Below are 16,583 nucleotides of genomic sequence, written 5' to 3' on the forward strand. Positions count from 1 at the left end.
TCTGGGTCGGAACCCTTCGCGTCATTTTTCAACGTGCAGGGTAAAACCACTTGGTTAGGGAACGATTATGGGTGGGGTTGAATAATGTACGTTTTAAGTGGCATGCGCGACAAGAACGGAAAACAACCCCCGGTCTACTGGGTGAAAGTCCTGTGTTGTTTGACCCATCCACCACCACAACCTTCTTACGCGGATTTTTGGTCTTTAATACTACTCACTACCATTGTCGCGCTTATGTTGCTCTTATCTTACAGTGCCGCGGTCGAGCTGCAGCTGCTATGACTGGTGTCCCATACAGACGCTAAAGGACACCTTTTGCGCCGGAATCTGACGCTGAGAGCCACGGAAAGCGTCAGTATTTGACGAGTTGGGGATGAGAACAGGTTGGATCTGGTTTTTAGTCCAGAAGCCGCTGGATTCATGGCTCTGTGGTCCCACCAGTGTAACATACAAGAGAGAATGCAGACCCTCTGTGGATAAAACCTTATTTGTTTGCACATGCAGAGGACTGCTTATTCATGTCCCTATAAGAATAGCTATATGTAATAGTAGTAGTAATTGCAGGCCACCCAGCTGCTGTTTAGATTCAGTCATTCATTGATTTTTCGGCTTTGTCGTCTCAAATGTGCCTCACTTTTTTGCTAAGCGGGTCTGAAATGCTAAAAGGTTTCGGACAATCTAAAGGGGCGAACCTGGAGAACGTCTGGACAAATTGGGTAATCAAGGGTCAATCTTCATCCATGTTAGCAGTTATTGATCGCTGACTCTGGAGAATAGATTGGAAAACAAAGCAAAGGCCCTGAGCAGAGTCCACAGAACAGATCGGAAAACAAATCAGTTGTCTGACCTGTTTAAGTGGATTCAGAGGTCAGACATAAAGGTCTCTGACAAATGTCTGCTGACCTTTAATATATAATTGAATTTTGAAAAACAAATGTCTTTAAACAGTTTGAGAGGATCATACCTCATCCTCTGTTCAGATAGTTTCAGAATAGTATAATTGTCTATTTTAGACTATTATAATCAGGCAAGGTTCTTTTTTTACACTGCATAAGTTTAGGCAACATTTACCAATAGACCCTCCGGAGTCCAGTCTGAAGGTTCTGGCCCCCCGTCGTCCATTAATTCCTGTTAATGGACACCAAGTCGGACATTATCCCTTACACATAGTATATTTCAGTGTTAGTGGCGTAGTCCGCTATACCACTGCGTGATTCAAATGGCCTTAACGTAATTCTAGCAGAATTCTGGGACCTGTATTATAAAAAAGTCTGAAATCTGTAGGATTGTAACTTTGCCATTATTGTTTTTAACATAAGCAATGTCTAGATTATATTTTTCACTCAAGAATGGATCATTTAACAATGATTAGAGATGTCATACTTGAACCTCTTCAGCAAGTTTAGATGTTGGCCTAATTTTTAGGTTTCAATACTGTAACTGATGTAGCGGGGTCCCAGGTTACACAGGTTTAGGATTTGGTTGCAAGAAGAAACTTTCTCAAATGAAAACTTCCACCTCCACCTGTAGAGAAGTTTTGGTCATGAGAATCAAAGCCAGGTTGTACCATTTAAATGTCTCCGCCCACCGTCTAAAGTCAAACCACCTCTCTGTCATTTCTTTTTCCTATAATCCTTCAAATCATCCTTTGTTTTTCTCCTCAATATTTGCATTGAAAGACATGGTGCTCAATTTACAACAATCTAATCTTTGTGATTCGTGACTCCTCTTTTGTGAGCTACTTCAAACCGCAGTGAGCATTTCAGTGAGAAGAGACAGATTAATCCTGTCGGTGTCGATCAATAATTAACACAGAAAAGGCCAAGCTGTCATCATACCCCTGCTGTTTTAGTGGTAGGATGAAAATCCTTAAAATATCTATTGGTAGCTTTTCCTGGGATGTTTCTCTGTATAAACCAGTGCTGTTACATTTAAGAACTTCAAACATAGAGACATTTGACTGATTACGTTGAAACCTTTATTTGATCTCTCGTTGGTGGACTCTCTTTAAAATCCTTCGAAAAATGTGTTTTCCTCCCTTTGCCTCTGTGAAAACTAACATGTTGTTTTGGGGCTATAAACTCTACAACGGAGACACAGTTTGCCCAGAACCATCTATACTTAGAGAGAATACATTTAATTTGGAAGTCTGACTTGGATTTGGATAAAAACATATTTGAATGATATGAATTATTTATTGATTTAATTAAAAGGATCAAGAGTGCATTATGTATAACGATCTAATGAACCCGAAACACACAACACCCTCTACACTCATCAGAGTGTTGAGCAGAGTGTAGCTGACGCCGGAAAGTGTATAGTTGTTGCCATGACAACACCGAAAATTAATATAAGCGATCTGTACGATTGCTAGGTGGTTTCAGTTTTATACATTATTAGAAAACATTGTTCACTGAATTTCGGGTTCTTTATGAGTTAAACTGAGTAGTCTGTACGAACGACTTTTATTTTGGTAAGCTACAAGATACATATCGAATAGCGAACTGTTAGCTCCTATAAGTTTTATTCTACTGCTGGTCTACCAGGCGAACACGTTTTCACGGTGTTCCATCATACTTCTATAAGGAATAAAGATGAATATGGACATCAGTATGAAGTGTGGACTCCTTCATGACTAGGGTAGTTATACAGAGTGTACGCACGTTGTGAACCCACCTATGCAGTCACATTTTACTATACTAACATGTTTCTCCAGACTCAACCCTCAGTCAACAATAACAGCGGTGGCCAATGAGTCAAGGCTGTCTTTGTTTTGAAAAGTGTGTAGGACCGTTGGTCAGGACCTCTGTCAAAATGAAATAAAACAATTAAGAGTTAATCCAGTCTTTGACATTATCTAAGCAGTAGAAGCCGTTTAACTAAGGTCAGTACGTTTGAATTCCCCGTCTCATAATGGAGTCATATTTATACACAATTGCCTCAAACGTGCTGTAGAACTTCAAACAAATTGCACATTTCTTCTTCTTGCTCAGCTTTTCAGACTGATTGCACAGTGTGCAATAAATCTAAGTGTGTTTAGAGCAGCACAGCACTGGAAATTGCACTCAGGTCTGTCAGGTGGATTCATGCTTCTCTGTGGGGCTGTACACTCCTCTGGTGTTGGAACTGATTCATGCAGCACTTCAGTGTGGAATTTAACCTGTTGATTGTAAAAGCAACACCACAACACAAGATGGATATGCTGATGATTATCAGGCCTTGTGGAGCATCTATTATATCCCTGAAGTTACAGACGACTGTTACTAAAGACCATTTAAAAAAGGAGGAACGAACGAGTGTTTCCTGGGTGAAAGTCTTTTGTTTTCGCCACAAAGTGAATTCCGCTCCCCGGCTTGAATGCAATGTGTTTTATGTTGACACCACGTTGTGCTATTTCATTTTGATATTTTCCATTAAATACTGAAGTTCATAAATAAGTGTTTTGGCATGGCCGGCCGACACTGTATCCATGGTATTGGAAGGGGAATTTAATTTGTGCATGTTTTGTTGTGCATGATCAAAAAACATCCCCTTCTCTGTTTTTTTTTTTCAAACATTGCACCCTGATTATACCCACTAAACATCAGCATGTTAGCATTGTCATTGTGAGCATATTAGCATGCCCAAGTACACACTAGAGCACACAATAGAGCTAGCAGGATTTAGACTCTCATGCCGCTTTTTCACTGCATGGGACGGCTCAACATGACTCCCTCTTTTTTGGTTTTCCATTAGCAAAGGCTGGGGATAGCACCTGGTACTTCTTTTTTTTTTTTTTACCACCTCGGTCGAGGTTCCATGCAATGCGAAGTGCAGGCGATCCTCTGTTCGGTTGCCAGTGAAAGGGAAAGGAGTCAGCGAGTGTCGCGTTGAAGATGATGTCCCAGCAGTTTTACACGGCATTGCCGTGGCGAACCAAAACATACAGTGGACGCATGGCATTAGTCCGGTTTGCTTGTACTTTCTGTAGAAAACTCAGGTAATTTGCCTTGCTGTCATGTATTTATTGTGCTCTCAATCCGTGTTCTGAAGCTCCGAGGTCAGTCAGTGACACCACAAAGATGCAGATATTGACGAGGATGCTGCTTAATTTCTTGAGTTTAATTTCTCGATGAAAGAAATCTGCTGGTCCTTTTCTGAAAGGTTTCAATACCACTAGTGCAATTACTCAATTACAAGTGCAAGTCCTGCATTTAAGTGGTAGTGTGGAAGTATACAGTAGCAACGTTTGTCATGTGTTATGCATCTAAAATTGCCAATATTTAATACAAAAGAGTAATGAACAAAAAGATCTGCTTTGCACAGTGGACACACAGGAGTATTTATACCATATAGCCAGAGACACAAACACACAAACACACAAAAACAGGCAGTGCCATCTGTTTTTACCTCACAATGTAAAAGATAACAGAGGAGGAAGAGCAGATAGATGTTCTGATAGTGATGCTGATGATGTGTCCCCGTACAAACTCTCAAGTCATCTATTCTCTGTGCAGCATACATACATACATAAATAATGTCTTTAATGTCTAAATTAAGTCTTTACTACATTTATTATTATTATTTGAGTCGGCGCAGACATGGATGTTATCTGCAACTTGACTGGTCGGTTTAGGCATGAAACTGCAACGGGTTAACTCTAGTTTTTTCTTCCTTTCTGTTTGTTTCCCCTTTGTCCTATTGTGTGTGATAGCTCATACATTTTGAAGGTCTCTGTGTGGTTTATGCTTTTGTTCTTGCTTGTTATTCAATTTAATAAAATTGTATTTATAATATCAAATCAAAACGAGTTATCTCAAGACACTTTACAGATAGAGAAGGTCTAGACCACACTCTATAATTTACAAAGACCCAACAATTCCAGTGATTTCCCCCAAGAGCAAGCATTTAGTGCGACAGTGGCGAGGAAAAACTCCCTTTTAGGGAGAAACCTCGGACAGACCAAGGCTCTTGGTAGGCGGTGTCTGAAGGTGCCGGATGGGGGTGTGATGAACAGTGGCAATAATAGTCACAATAAACATAATGAAACTATGACTAGAAATAGTAGTTGTAGTAGTTCATGGCATAGCAGGGCATAGCAGGACGTAGCAGGGCGTAGCAGGGCACTGCAGGGCACCACAGAGCATAGCAGCGTGTAACAGGGCATAGCAGGGCGTGCAGCAGGACCACGGTGACAGCTGCAACCATGACTTTGGTGCCACCTTAATCCAAGGAAACATGCTGGGTGGAAAAAACCCATAAGGACTCTGGGGAATAAGCTCCCCAGAGCTAGGTTAGTAACAAGCATTTCGGGGACATGGATGCACACAAATGGAAAGAGAGAGGAGAGAGAAGCTCAGTGTGTCAAAGGAAGATAGGTTTAGCAGACACCAGAGAAAAGCTTTTCTCCACAACCTGATTGTTGCAAAGCTGTGAACCATTTTTTCTATTAGTTGGTATATATTTCTGTTATTAGGTATTCACTCAGTTGCCACTTTATAAGGTATGCCTAGTTGAAAAATAATGCAGTCTAATTTAACAGCCTAATACAGCTTAACCAGTTATGTATATGAATGAGGGTAGGCTAAATATTAGAAACACTTCTCTTTTAAGGCAATACAGTTCCACAGCACAAACGACAGCGTCCAAAATGACTCTAAAGTTGAATCAACAACTTCAAAACAAAAACTGAACATTATAAGCAGTAGGATTTATTGCTGGGCTGCTGTATTAGACTGCATAAGTTTTAGCTGGCTGTAGTAAACTGGCAACTGTGTATATTAAAGGGATACTTTGTCGATTTCAATCCAGCTCTGTGTCATCTTTGTGTGGGCAAACAAACAAAACATTGTTCATCTAAACACAATGCTAACACTGCCATAACACAGAGCTGGATTTAAATCAGCAAAATATCAAGTTTATCAGTATAAAATTTAAGTCAGTATATATGTCAGCCAATACTCTGTTGGCCTCTCAAAGGAATACCAAAGGAATAATGAACATTTTTAAATACATCCTATTTTGTTCTGTTTTGTTGTTCGTTATCATGGTGACTGTTCTCTGCCGTCAGCTGACCGAGCTGCTGTTAACTGGTTCGCCCTCAGGGAATTATGACTGACCGACTGATCACGCTACAAACATTCCTGCTTTCCCACCAATGACCCCTCCCCCTTGTCTTACGCCCAGCCTCACACCTTCAGAGGGCTTCACCGACGCCACGACTGATGGATGTTAAATGTGTGAGAGCAAGGGAAGAAAGAAAAAATAAAATTTACCAGTTTACTGTCATGTGGTGTTGAAGTGTCTCGACAAATAAAGGAAACCTGAGTTATAACTCTTTTCTAGAGCTTAATAAAAAGGCAGTGTTTTTTTACCATTACTCTGCCTTTTATTTATTACATTACATTATTTACGTATTTCAGTTACAATTTTAACATACAGCCGTAATACTTTAAAATAAATGGTGCCATTGAAGTTTGTGCAAAAAAAATTCAGGCTCAGGAATTTTTTTCAACCCCTGTATATATCATTTTTCCCTAAATAATTTAATGAGTAGATTGGTTTACACTTATTTTCACCTGAATAGTATGTTCCCACACAACAACATTGCGTAGCATTTGCCAGCTCTGATGTCATTCTTTTTGAGAGTACTTCCACTACAATCAGGAGAAATTGCCAAAGAGCTGCAGAGAGACCACAGGTCTGTGGCTGCTATTGCTCATGACATACCAGAAAACAGTATTGTAGCATTTATGGAAAAATGAAGGAACTCTTTTGCTTCACCACTAATGGTGCCGGAGGAAAGTCCATGTTGTTATCTAATTCCAAGAGGGGTTTCCTCGGTGCAATGGTCATTTTTAGGACATCTTAACCATCTGGAATCATACGAGGTACAACTCCTGATGTTTACAATTAACAATAAAAACCTGGATGGGCCAGGGCTAGCAGCATCAGCAGCAGTTGATTGCCATTTCCTGATGAGCGACTCATGGTCATGAGATGGCTGCAGAGATGGTCTTGCCAGCTTGAGCTCATCTTCTCCACCTTTTCCTCTGGGTTTACTCTGCTGTCTACGTTTGAAAACTTGAGCCAGCTGGCTAGCTAGCCCACGCTAACAGAGTCGGCTAGAGGTTATCAGGCTAGGCAGGAGACGGGCAAGTTGATTTCTCGGTCCTGATGAGGAACTCATAGACACATGCTGGCGGCATGGAGGGAGACGCCGTTTATCTTCGTGTTCTCCCGGCGCTGCAGTGACAGAGCCTTTTGAAAATCAGCAACTTTTCCCTTTTATCTTTCATCCTTCTTCTGATCGAACAGCAACAGCAGTTTAGGGAAGTATATGTGGAGCCATTGCCAAACAGTCCTCACTAGCTCGCTCCCTATGGTAGCTCCAGTCCGTACTGGGCTAAACTATAAACTGTCCACTTTTTAGCGGTCCAATCAAATGCGAAGGATTGGATTTACCGCTTAAATATTCCATTTCACTATGAAATAGGTCGGAGTACAGATGCTTAAGACGCTCCAACTTCCGTTTCGCTGGGACTTTAATGTCTGGAAATAGCTGCTATTTGTACAAACGTATGATTAAATATACTGCAGTACTATCTTTGCTTCAGTGAGGTTGGTGAATAGTGTCACTCTGATTCTCACTGTACTGTCTGACGTACAGTGAGGTTATTGTGAGGAGATCAGAGCTCCTGGTTAATCACTGGCCTCACTGTAATAAAGCAGAGTGTTATATATGCTTCCTCTCAGCTGAGTAAATTACTGTAGAGTCTTGTGATCCTCTCTCTAAATATACCACATTTAGCCATGGGGCGAACTGACCCCAGACTACAACTCACTAGATCAGTGGTTCTTAAACTTTCTTCAATAATGTACACACACACACACACACACACACACACAGTTACCATTTTCCCAGAAAGTCATGTTCTGGTCAGTGTGACCCTCTGACCACACTTCCGTCTGAAATAACAGCACAGTCTGAAATAACAGCACACACCATCTCCTTCCTATTACTGTGTACGCTTTCTATTCATCGGCTTGTATTAACTTCTCAAACCCGGTCAGTGTTTGTTTCATTTCTTCTTTTTTTAACAGCCAGAATGCCAGTGTTAGTGATAACTTTAACTGTATGTTAACATGCCTCTCTGTCTGTTTCCACAGTTCTTTTGCGGGCATCACTATGACTGATGGGGATTATGACTACCTTATAAAGCTCCTTGCCCTGGGGGACTCTGGCGTAGGGAAGACCACCTTCTTGTACCGATACACAGACAACAAGTTCAACCCCAAGTTCATCACCACAGTCGGCATCGACTTCAGGGAAAAGAGAGTGGTGAGTTCCATATCATGTTAATCACTTTTTAAGAACAAAAGCAGGGAAATGTATGCATGTGCATGCTTCTGGTAGGTTTCAGATATTTCTGCTTCTAGTTTTGAATAAAGGCTACTTCATCTTAAGATTCAGCTCAACTAGACGTCAGTTTTACCAATATGCCAACCTCCACACGCTCACCTTACACGCTGGTAATCCAGGCATTTTCTTTGGGCTTTACTTATCAAAGAACAAACACTGGGTCAGGTCTGGATTTTCTACTGCTTTTCTCCCACAGCGGCCGCTGAGCTGAGTCACAATCATTATATTAACGTGTACAGGGAGATCAAACCTGGGTCAGATCCACCATTAGCTCGGGATACATGATCTGTAAAAAGCTGGCTTAGGTTAACTAGCGAGTTTCTAACATCATGATTGCTGTGGTATTATTACATTGACAAATAAAGGAAATCATCATATACGTATATGTTTTGATTTCCCTATTTGCTACTCCAGTTTGATAACTTGGAAAAACCTGTAGTTATTTGCCTCCACCAGTGATGCTGTCGTGAACAATCATTGGTTAGAGCAATGGTTCCCAAACTTTCTTGGCCTGAGAACTGTAGAAGTGAAAGCATCCATTAATTCACAAGGGGAAAAAAAGCAAAAGGTAGAGAAAATTCCCCAAAAGAAATAGAAAGGTGATACATTAAACATATATTCTTTATATATAGATATTCCTTCTCATATTTTGTGACGCCTTAGATTTATTTTGCGACTCCCTCGGGGCCTGACTGCTAGGACGGGAAACCACTGGGTTAGAGGTTAAAATGCTGCTTAATAGAGAGCTGTGTTACTGATAAATTGAGTGGAGTTATAAAGTAGTGAGCTTCCCATTCCTCTGTAGCTAGTGGCTCGTGGCTACATAAGCCGCCAGTAGCATAGCACACCCAAAAACAGTTGCACTGTGGGTATGGGTATCGCCACTGATTTTCTTACGATACGATTTGATTGGCGACTCAATTTGATTCAATTCAATATCAATTCTATTAGGGATATTTCAGTTACAATACCCATTTTTCGTGGATATGAAAGAGATTCTCAGAGAACTATTGCTGTAAAGTGTAAAATGAACCCTCTAACCTGGTACATTATGTTTACATTAAGAATTGATCCCAAAGCGGTTACGTGAATGTACTTTTTATTCAACATGAACACACTACAGCAGTCAACAATTTTTTTTGTTGTTGCTTTCTTTAGTGCAGAGGCTGTGGTGCAGAGACGGTATACCTAAAGCCATACATCTGTAAAAATGGCCATATCAGTTTTTCCCTCGCCAAAATTTCACTTTGGTGAACTTTGGAGCGTTATTTAGCATGACATGGATTCCCTAGATCAGTGTTTTTCAACCTTTTTTGAGCCACGGCACATTTTTTACATAAAAAAAAATCCCGCAGCACACCACCAACCAAAAATGTTACAAAATGACACATTGTAGCCTAATGAGATCAGAATCTGGATTTTTCCTCTTTTTTTTTTTAAATGTATCCATCGCTATTGCAGGCTTACATCGATGATCTCGGCCCTACTGCTTACATCCTGTCACTGCCACCAGGTGGCAGTAATTCTATTGTCTTAAATCAACAAGGTCATTATTGAGCTATACTGCCACCTACTGACACAGAATAGTATTTAATTTATCTGCCAGTCATCACATTGCAGGCACAGATGCGCAACAAAGGCAAATTATTTGCAGTAACTCAATCCAAAAAATGTGTTGGCTAAATTAAGTAAAATCTGATAATTTCCCACGGCACACAGGACGATCTCTCACGGCACGCTAGTGTGCCGCGGCACAGTGGTTGAAAATCACTGCCCTAGATCGTGTAGTTTCATATGGTATCAATATCTCAAGTCTAGCTTTAAAACAGACTTTTTGGCAATAAATCTTATACCGTTGGAAAGCCTGTTTAGTTCCCTTTCAAATGGTGCCCCATTTGTAAGGAAAATGCATTTGTGGGATGAGCAGCAGCGCTGAGTATCTGGGTTGCACCCATGAAAACTTTGCCAAATCTTCTCCGCCATTGCCAAACAGGTTATTTTGCTGTTGCTATTGACACTTGTTTTGAGCCTCTGGTACCCCCAGGTGCTGCCAATCACGTGCCTGATTTAGAGATGAGATTCTGCAACCAGTGGCAATCCCATATCTCCACAGTCTGGGACCGAACTCTATCCTCCAAGATGACAACGTTCGCCCCAACAGGGCGGGGTTTATCAGAAACTACCTCCAGAATGTGGGAGTGGAGAGGATGGAATGGCCTGCCAGCAGTCCTAACCTCAACCCCATTCAACACTTGTGGGATCAGCTTGGGCGTGCTGTTCGTGCCAGAGTGACCAACACAACCACGTTGGCTGACTTGCGACAAATGCTGGTTGAAGAATGGGATGCCATCCCACAGCAGTGTGTGACCAGGCTGGTGACCAGCATGAGGAGGAGGTGCCAGGCTGTTGTGGCTGTGTATGGTTCTTCCACACACTACTGAGGCTCCTCTTTGTGAAATGAATCAATTGTTAGATTGCCAATTGTCTTGTTTCTTCAAAGTTCAATCATCCAATCCGGCAAACACCAAACGAGTTAATGGCAGAATAGGCTGTTTGGCATTGGCAGAGAAGATTTGGCAAATTTTTCTGAATTACCTGAATATAAATATATCCAAGACACATGTCGTGGAACTGCTGAATTAGTGTACGGGCAGCTTTTTTGGTCCACTTCAGGCACTGTTCTTCAGGGTAAATACATGGAGATGTCCAAATGTTAGATGCGGTTATTTGAATCAGAGAGTGGGTGAGGCTCGCCTTGGTCACCCTGATGCTATTCTGCCTTCGCACGTCGGAAATACTGACAATGCTGCTTTGATCCCACCGCTCTGGATGACTCATAGGATTGATTATTGTTCCTCACTTCTTGTGCGTGTGTGTGTGTGTGTGTGTGTGTGTGTGCGTGTGCGTGTGCCAAGATCACACCCCGTGTTCAGGAGTCAAGAGTCAAACAGAAGCAGACGTGTGATCACAGCTGTAGCTCAATGCTGTCAGTAGCCAAATCTCGTGCTGCTGTAAACTGAGCTGAATATAGAGAATATGTCCGTCTCTTCTGTTTTCTGAGAAAACGGCTGAATATGAGAACCAGTTCACACTTCATTTGTTCTGCTGGGCTTTACATGCCAATGTATTTGCACTTAACGTTATCTTGCAATTCAGCAGACCTTACATAGTCGCGCATTGAACTGACTCAAATCAACACGATTTTATATCTATGTTTAAATTATTGCGTTTGGTACAAGCTGCTCAGCTTTTCATCAATTCAACACGACAAGATCACATCAGCTCTGTCCTGGCCACACCTCACTGGTTACTAGTCAGTTAGGAGTTGTTTTCAGATTTATGTTTTAATTATTGCTGCTCGCCTAGGATCTGAGGCTGGCTGTTCCTAAGAACGTGTTTCAGACTGACTTAAGCCCTGTGTGAACGCAGCCCTCTCATTCATTCGAATGGAGCCAGTCTGGCGACACAGTGGAGGTGACAACGCAGGCTCATCTAGCAAAAAAGTTGAAATCAGGTTTAGGGCTGAACGATATGGAGAAAATCAAATATCACAATATTTTTGACCAAATACCTCGATATCGATACCGCAACAATATTGTAGTGTTGACTATTGGTGCTTTCACAAAATATTTACACAATGAGATTTTTGATAAATAATCATCAGCAATATGGATATGACTAAGTGGGTAAAGGCAAATAATAGAACAGTTACAACAGTCTGGTAAGTTCAGAAAATGACATCACTTTACTGTAATGCTGCCTTTAAAACCAGTAAAAGACAACACATATGCCATATTACGATAGTACGATATCCAAAATCTAAGACGATATCTAGTCTCATATCACGATATCGATATAATATCCATATATTGCCCAGCCCTAATCAGGTTTAACTTCTGCTGCAACGCAAGGTGCTTTGGCCAAACAAATATCGTACATGCACATTCCTGGAGGGTTAATGTGAAGGCTGTAGAAAAAGATAAAATAATTGTATATTGTAATTGTGTAGAGTATGAAAAGTCTTATCTGCGAGTATTGCAAACAATTGCTGTGCAGTGTTTTGGCAACTGGAACACCCTGAGGATCTGAGGCAAGCAGAATCAGTAATCATTTTTAAATTGCTTCTCTTTTTTTAAATGTCAGCCGTAAGTTTAAATTTTCCAGTTCGTATTGTTATTATATAGTTTATGCAGTAAATTTGCAGTTTTGTTTCTGTCTCTTTTTCTTTGGCATTGTGGTTGTTGGCGTGACAGCCATGCAATCCAGTCCTCTTAAAACTTGTTTCTTGAAAAAAAGAAAAACCGATTGAATATCTTACAAGTTACATGGTGTTTGACAGGATTATTTAGCTTTAAAAAGACCACAAACATCTTGGAAATATATCATTGAATCATCCTAAAATAAGTTGCCATATTACGAAATGCCCTTTTTTAATGTGGGCTGGGTATTAAACTTGGATTTTGACTGACACCAAATAGTCAGTGGGACTATTGCAGAGTGTGTTAACTTATTCATTGATGGAATACCTAATGTTGTTAGCTTTATATTTATTTTATTATTTTTGTACAGCTGTTTTGTGTGAAGACATTAAACACTGATGCATATGAGAAGTTTGTTTCATTTCATTAAATAATAAAAACAAAATGGCATATTTTGGAAAATGTGATTATATTCAGCACAGAAAGGTATGTAAAAATGGGCAGCTGTGGCATTTCAATCAGGAGAGACTTTCTTGCAGATATGCAAAGGTTTATTTGTACATATACATAATGTGAAATGTACAGAGTCTTTGGTGATAAGACTCCATCATTATAACATTTTATTTTTAATGGGGTAGAGAAACCAAGACATATCCCCCCTGATGGAGTCTAGACACTGGTGGTGGTGGTGGTGAAGGAGCCCGAAGACCGGACCGAAGGAGCCGACAGGAGCGGTCTGCCGGAGGAGGACCCAGGGTGCCATGGGTGACGATGACTGGAGGTGGAAGGGGAGGAGGAGGGTTGCATGCTTTGCCAGCAGAGAGAACAGATTTAAAGCAGGGATGTCATGCTGTGATTGGCTCGTGAAATTCATGGCCAATTCTGGTTGGTTTAACTGAGGAGTGAACGCCTCGAAACAGCTGGTCAGTTTAGGAAGAGAGAGAGGTGGATGAAGTTTAGAAGTCTTCCTGAAAGAATTTACGCTGAACTCAATGTCCAAACCCAGCAATCTTCAACCTTCAAGCAAACTGCACCACACGTTCCACTATAAAGGACTCACACTGTCAGAAGGGTCATCATTTTCCACCAGACGTAAAAGTCAGTTATCATCTGGAAAACGGAACTAAAAGCCCTGCAGAATTAATCCAATTGCTCTCAGCGTGATCGGTGTAAACACAGCTTTAAATAAAAAAAGAGTGTCTCATCTGGGAGAGTGAGGGGTGTGAATGACGTCAGAGGCTTCCTGCAGAGACACAAACCCATCAAGCTGCAGCACACAGGAATGTCATCATAACTACAGAGTCAGGATCACCGTCCAGATCAGATCACTGTTTACACCTGGCATTACCTTGCGTCTTTGGTGATCTGTGATCAGATTTTAATATAATGTGAAAATGCGGCCAATGAATCCTCAATGTGTCTTGGATGCAGTCCAGGGCTGGAAATTAACACCAGCCAAATGTGGGAAAAAATATGCACGTGGCTGCTAGATTTGCTTCACTCACCAGCCCAAAAAAAAACAACACTGGGAATCTATGAAGCGGCTGCTAGATGTTGGAATCCACCAGCCACAGTGGCAGGTGGACAAAAAAGTTAATTTCCAACCCATGTGCATTCACACCTGTACGTAGGAATGTCCACTTAGGATCGTGTCGCCCAAGACACGTGTTAATGCCAGGTGTGAACAGGGCCTTAGGCTGCGTTCACACACACTTAGGCGTTCGTCAGAAAACGCATGCCTTTCCATTCATTTTGAATGGATGCAGTGTGTATAGGCTGCAGTCTGCACACTGATTCTCTGCTCCTGCTGTTTGCGTTGCATGATATCTGCAGATAGCTGGCTAGTAAGCGTTTGCTACCCAGCAAGTAGGACGTTTTTCCGCGAACAAAGTTCAGACGGAGTATTTTCAGCACATATTTGATCTGTCAACATAGTGTGTTGCCAGATAAAGTTGAGCTAGGATCATGCCTCTACGTCGGCAACACAGGGGTCATTAAAATGAATAGGTGGTTGTCTTTTTTTTTGCATTTTAATTATGTTTTTGAGGGAATGTCGTCTACAACTAGAGGCAAGGGCCTAGTGAATGTCTGTAGCTGCCTACACAACACATTTCCTTTCATTTTTCTCTTCAACAATATATTTTTTTTTACACTAAGTCTCCCCTGTATCAGGCCCTCTTAGTTCAAACAAATACCTAGAACTGCAATAGATCCTACCTTCTTAAAGGTCATAATTACAATATAGAGGTGTTGCATTCTGGAGACTGTAGTTTGCTGTCGTCGAAACAGATCACCACACATTTATTGTATCCGATGGATAAAAACTAGTTTTGTTTCTTTTTCCTCAGGTGTACACAGCGTCCAACCCCAATGGGGCAACCACGGGGAAAACCTTCAAGGTTCACCTTCAGCTCTGGGACACAGCTGGACAGGAGAGGTAGGCTGTCCATCACATTAGACTGCCTCTTTTCTTCCATCAGGACAATTACAGTTTACAGTTTAGTTTTTGGTTAGGCACGTTTCTCTATACTGAGTCCACTTTTCCAAAATCTGCTCATAGTTGTCCATCCACGATTTGATTTTACTTTCGATTTTAAGGTCACAATCCCATTCAGTTTTGGATTAAAACAATTTTCTTTTCAGCATTGACAGCAATGCCACAATAAGAGCTACTAGATGGCAGAAGGGTACGTTCCAACAAAAGTTTTGAGTTTCTCAAAATTAACAAAGTGCAATTACATGCACCATTGATGTCGCATTTTGATTGTGAAAATCGAAAGCTCATTTTGATCTATTTTAGATTTCAAATCGAAATAGTGACAAACCTAATAGTACAGCGACAGATATAGATATACAGCAGTGCTTGTCGACCTTCTTGGCCTTTCCTGGCAGTCTTCTGCAGATATGTCCAGCCATCCAATTCAAATTTTTTTTATAGTATCAAATCAGAGTTATCACAAGACACTTTACAGATAGAGTAGGTCTAGACCACACTCTATAATTTACAAAGACCCAACAATTCCAGTAATTCCCCCAAGAGCAAGCATTTCCAGTGGCGAGGAAAAACTTTGTAGGCGGTGTCTGACGGTGCCAGTTGGGGGTGTGATGAACAGTGGCAATAATAGTCACAATAAAGATAATGAAACTATGACTGTAAATAGTATTTGTAGTAGTTCATGGTGTAGCAGGGCGCGGAGCAGGACCACGGCGACAGCTGCATCCAGCATTCCTTTTGTCCAAGAGGAACATCTCATCATGTTCATGTGTCTGCCGGTCATAAACTTTCCACCTCAATGAGGGAAATAAGTCCTCAATGGGTTTAGATTGTTTTGTCATGCAGCAGAATGTAACATTTGCAGTCTAACTTACAGTCAACATGATTTAATGTTTATTAATTGTTGTTACCAGGCGGCAGTCACTGCAGTTGACAGTTATGGTCAAAGATTAAAGATTTAGTGCGTAAACTTTTTGATATTAATGAACGTCCGTTACATTCAAGCCATTGCCAAATGAGTTGCTACAAAGCTAATTAAGACTATCCGCTCCACAACTCTCTCTGTATTTCTCAGTATGGCTATGTTCAGAAGATTGTGGCGTCCGGTAACTCTCCCGCGCAGAAGCTTGGGTGAAGATAATAACCTCTTCTGAAGAGTTCATCATGTTTTTTTTTAATCCTCCGTGTCCTTCTTGGGTATTTGCAACTGCGTGGAGGAGGGGTGGGGGCGCATGCGCGATCACTGAAGGCTTGTATCATGTGGATGCGCCGACAGTGTTGTTGTCATTACTAACAATTCCTCATGGGGGCGACAGAAACTAGGCACTATAGCTTTAAAACGATAAAGATCATTGCTGAAATCGAGCATGTATAATCACACTGAATGGTTCGAGGGGGAAACAACAGATCAGTATCTTTATGTGTGTCCTTGGGTGTCAATCATACATGCGTGAGTGTGTATGTTCTTTAATTGAAACTGGCCTCGTTC

At 41.2% G+C, this 16,583-nt stretch overlaps 1 protein-coding gene across 7 annotated transcripts in view; it reads left to right on the forward strand.

The window, feature by feature from the left end:
- Positions 1 to 16,583, forward strand: part of rab27b (RAB27B, member RAS oncogene family) — a 72,922-nt gene that overhangs the window by 48,379 nt on the left and 7,960 nt on the right. For all 7 annotated transcript variants that reach the window (XM_078271056.1, XM_078271055.1, XM_078271054.1 and 4 more), the window contains 2 exons: positions 8,149 to 8,320; positions 14,949 to 15,037. In XM_078271056.1, the coding sequence (XP_078127182.1) occupies positions 8,168 to 8,320; positions 14,949 to 15,037 (242 nt within the window). In that variant the 5' untranslated portion in view covers positions 8,149 to 8,167. The remainder of the gene's footprint in view (positions 1 to 8,148; positions 8,321 to 14,948; positions 15,038 to 16,583) is intronic.

The sequence above is a fragment of the Sander vitreus genome, chromosome 16, assembly GCF_031162955.1.
Source record: "Sander vitreus isolate 19-12246 chromosome 16, sanVit1, whole genome shotgun sequence".
NCBI classification, from domain to species: Eukaryota; Metazoa; Chordata; class Actinopteri; order Perciformes; family Percidae; genus Sander; species Sander vitreus.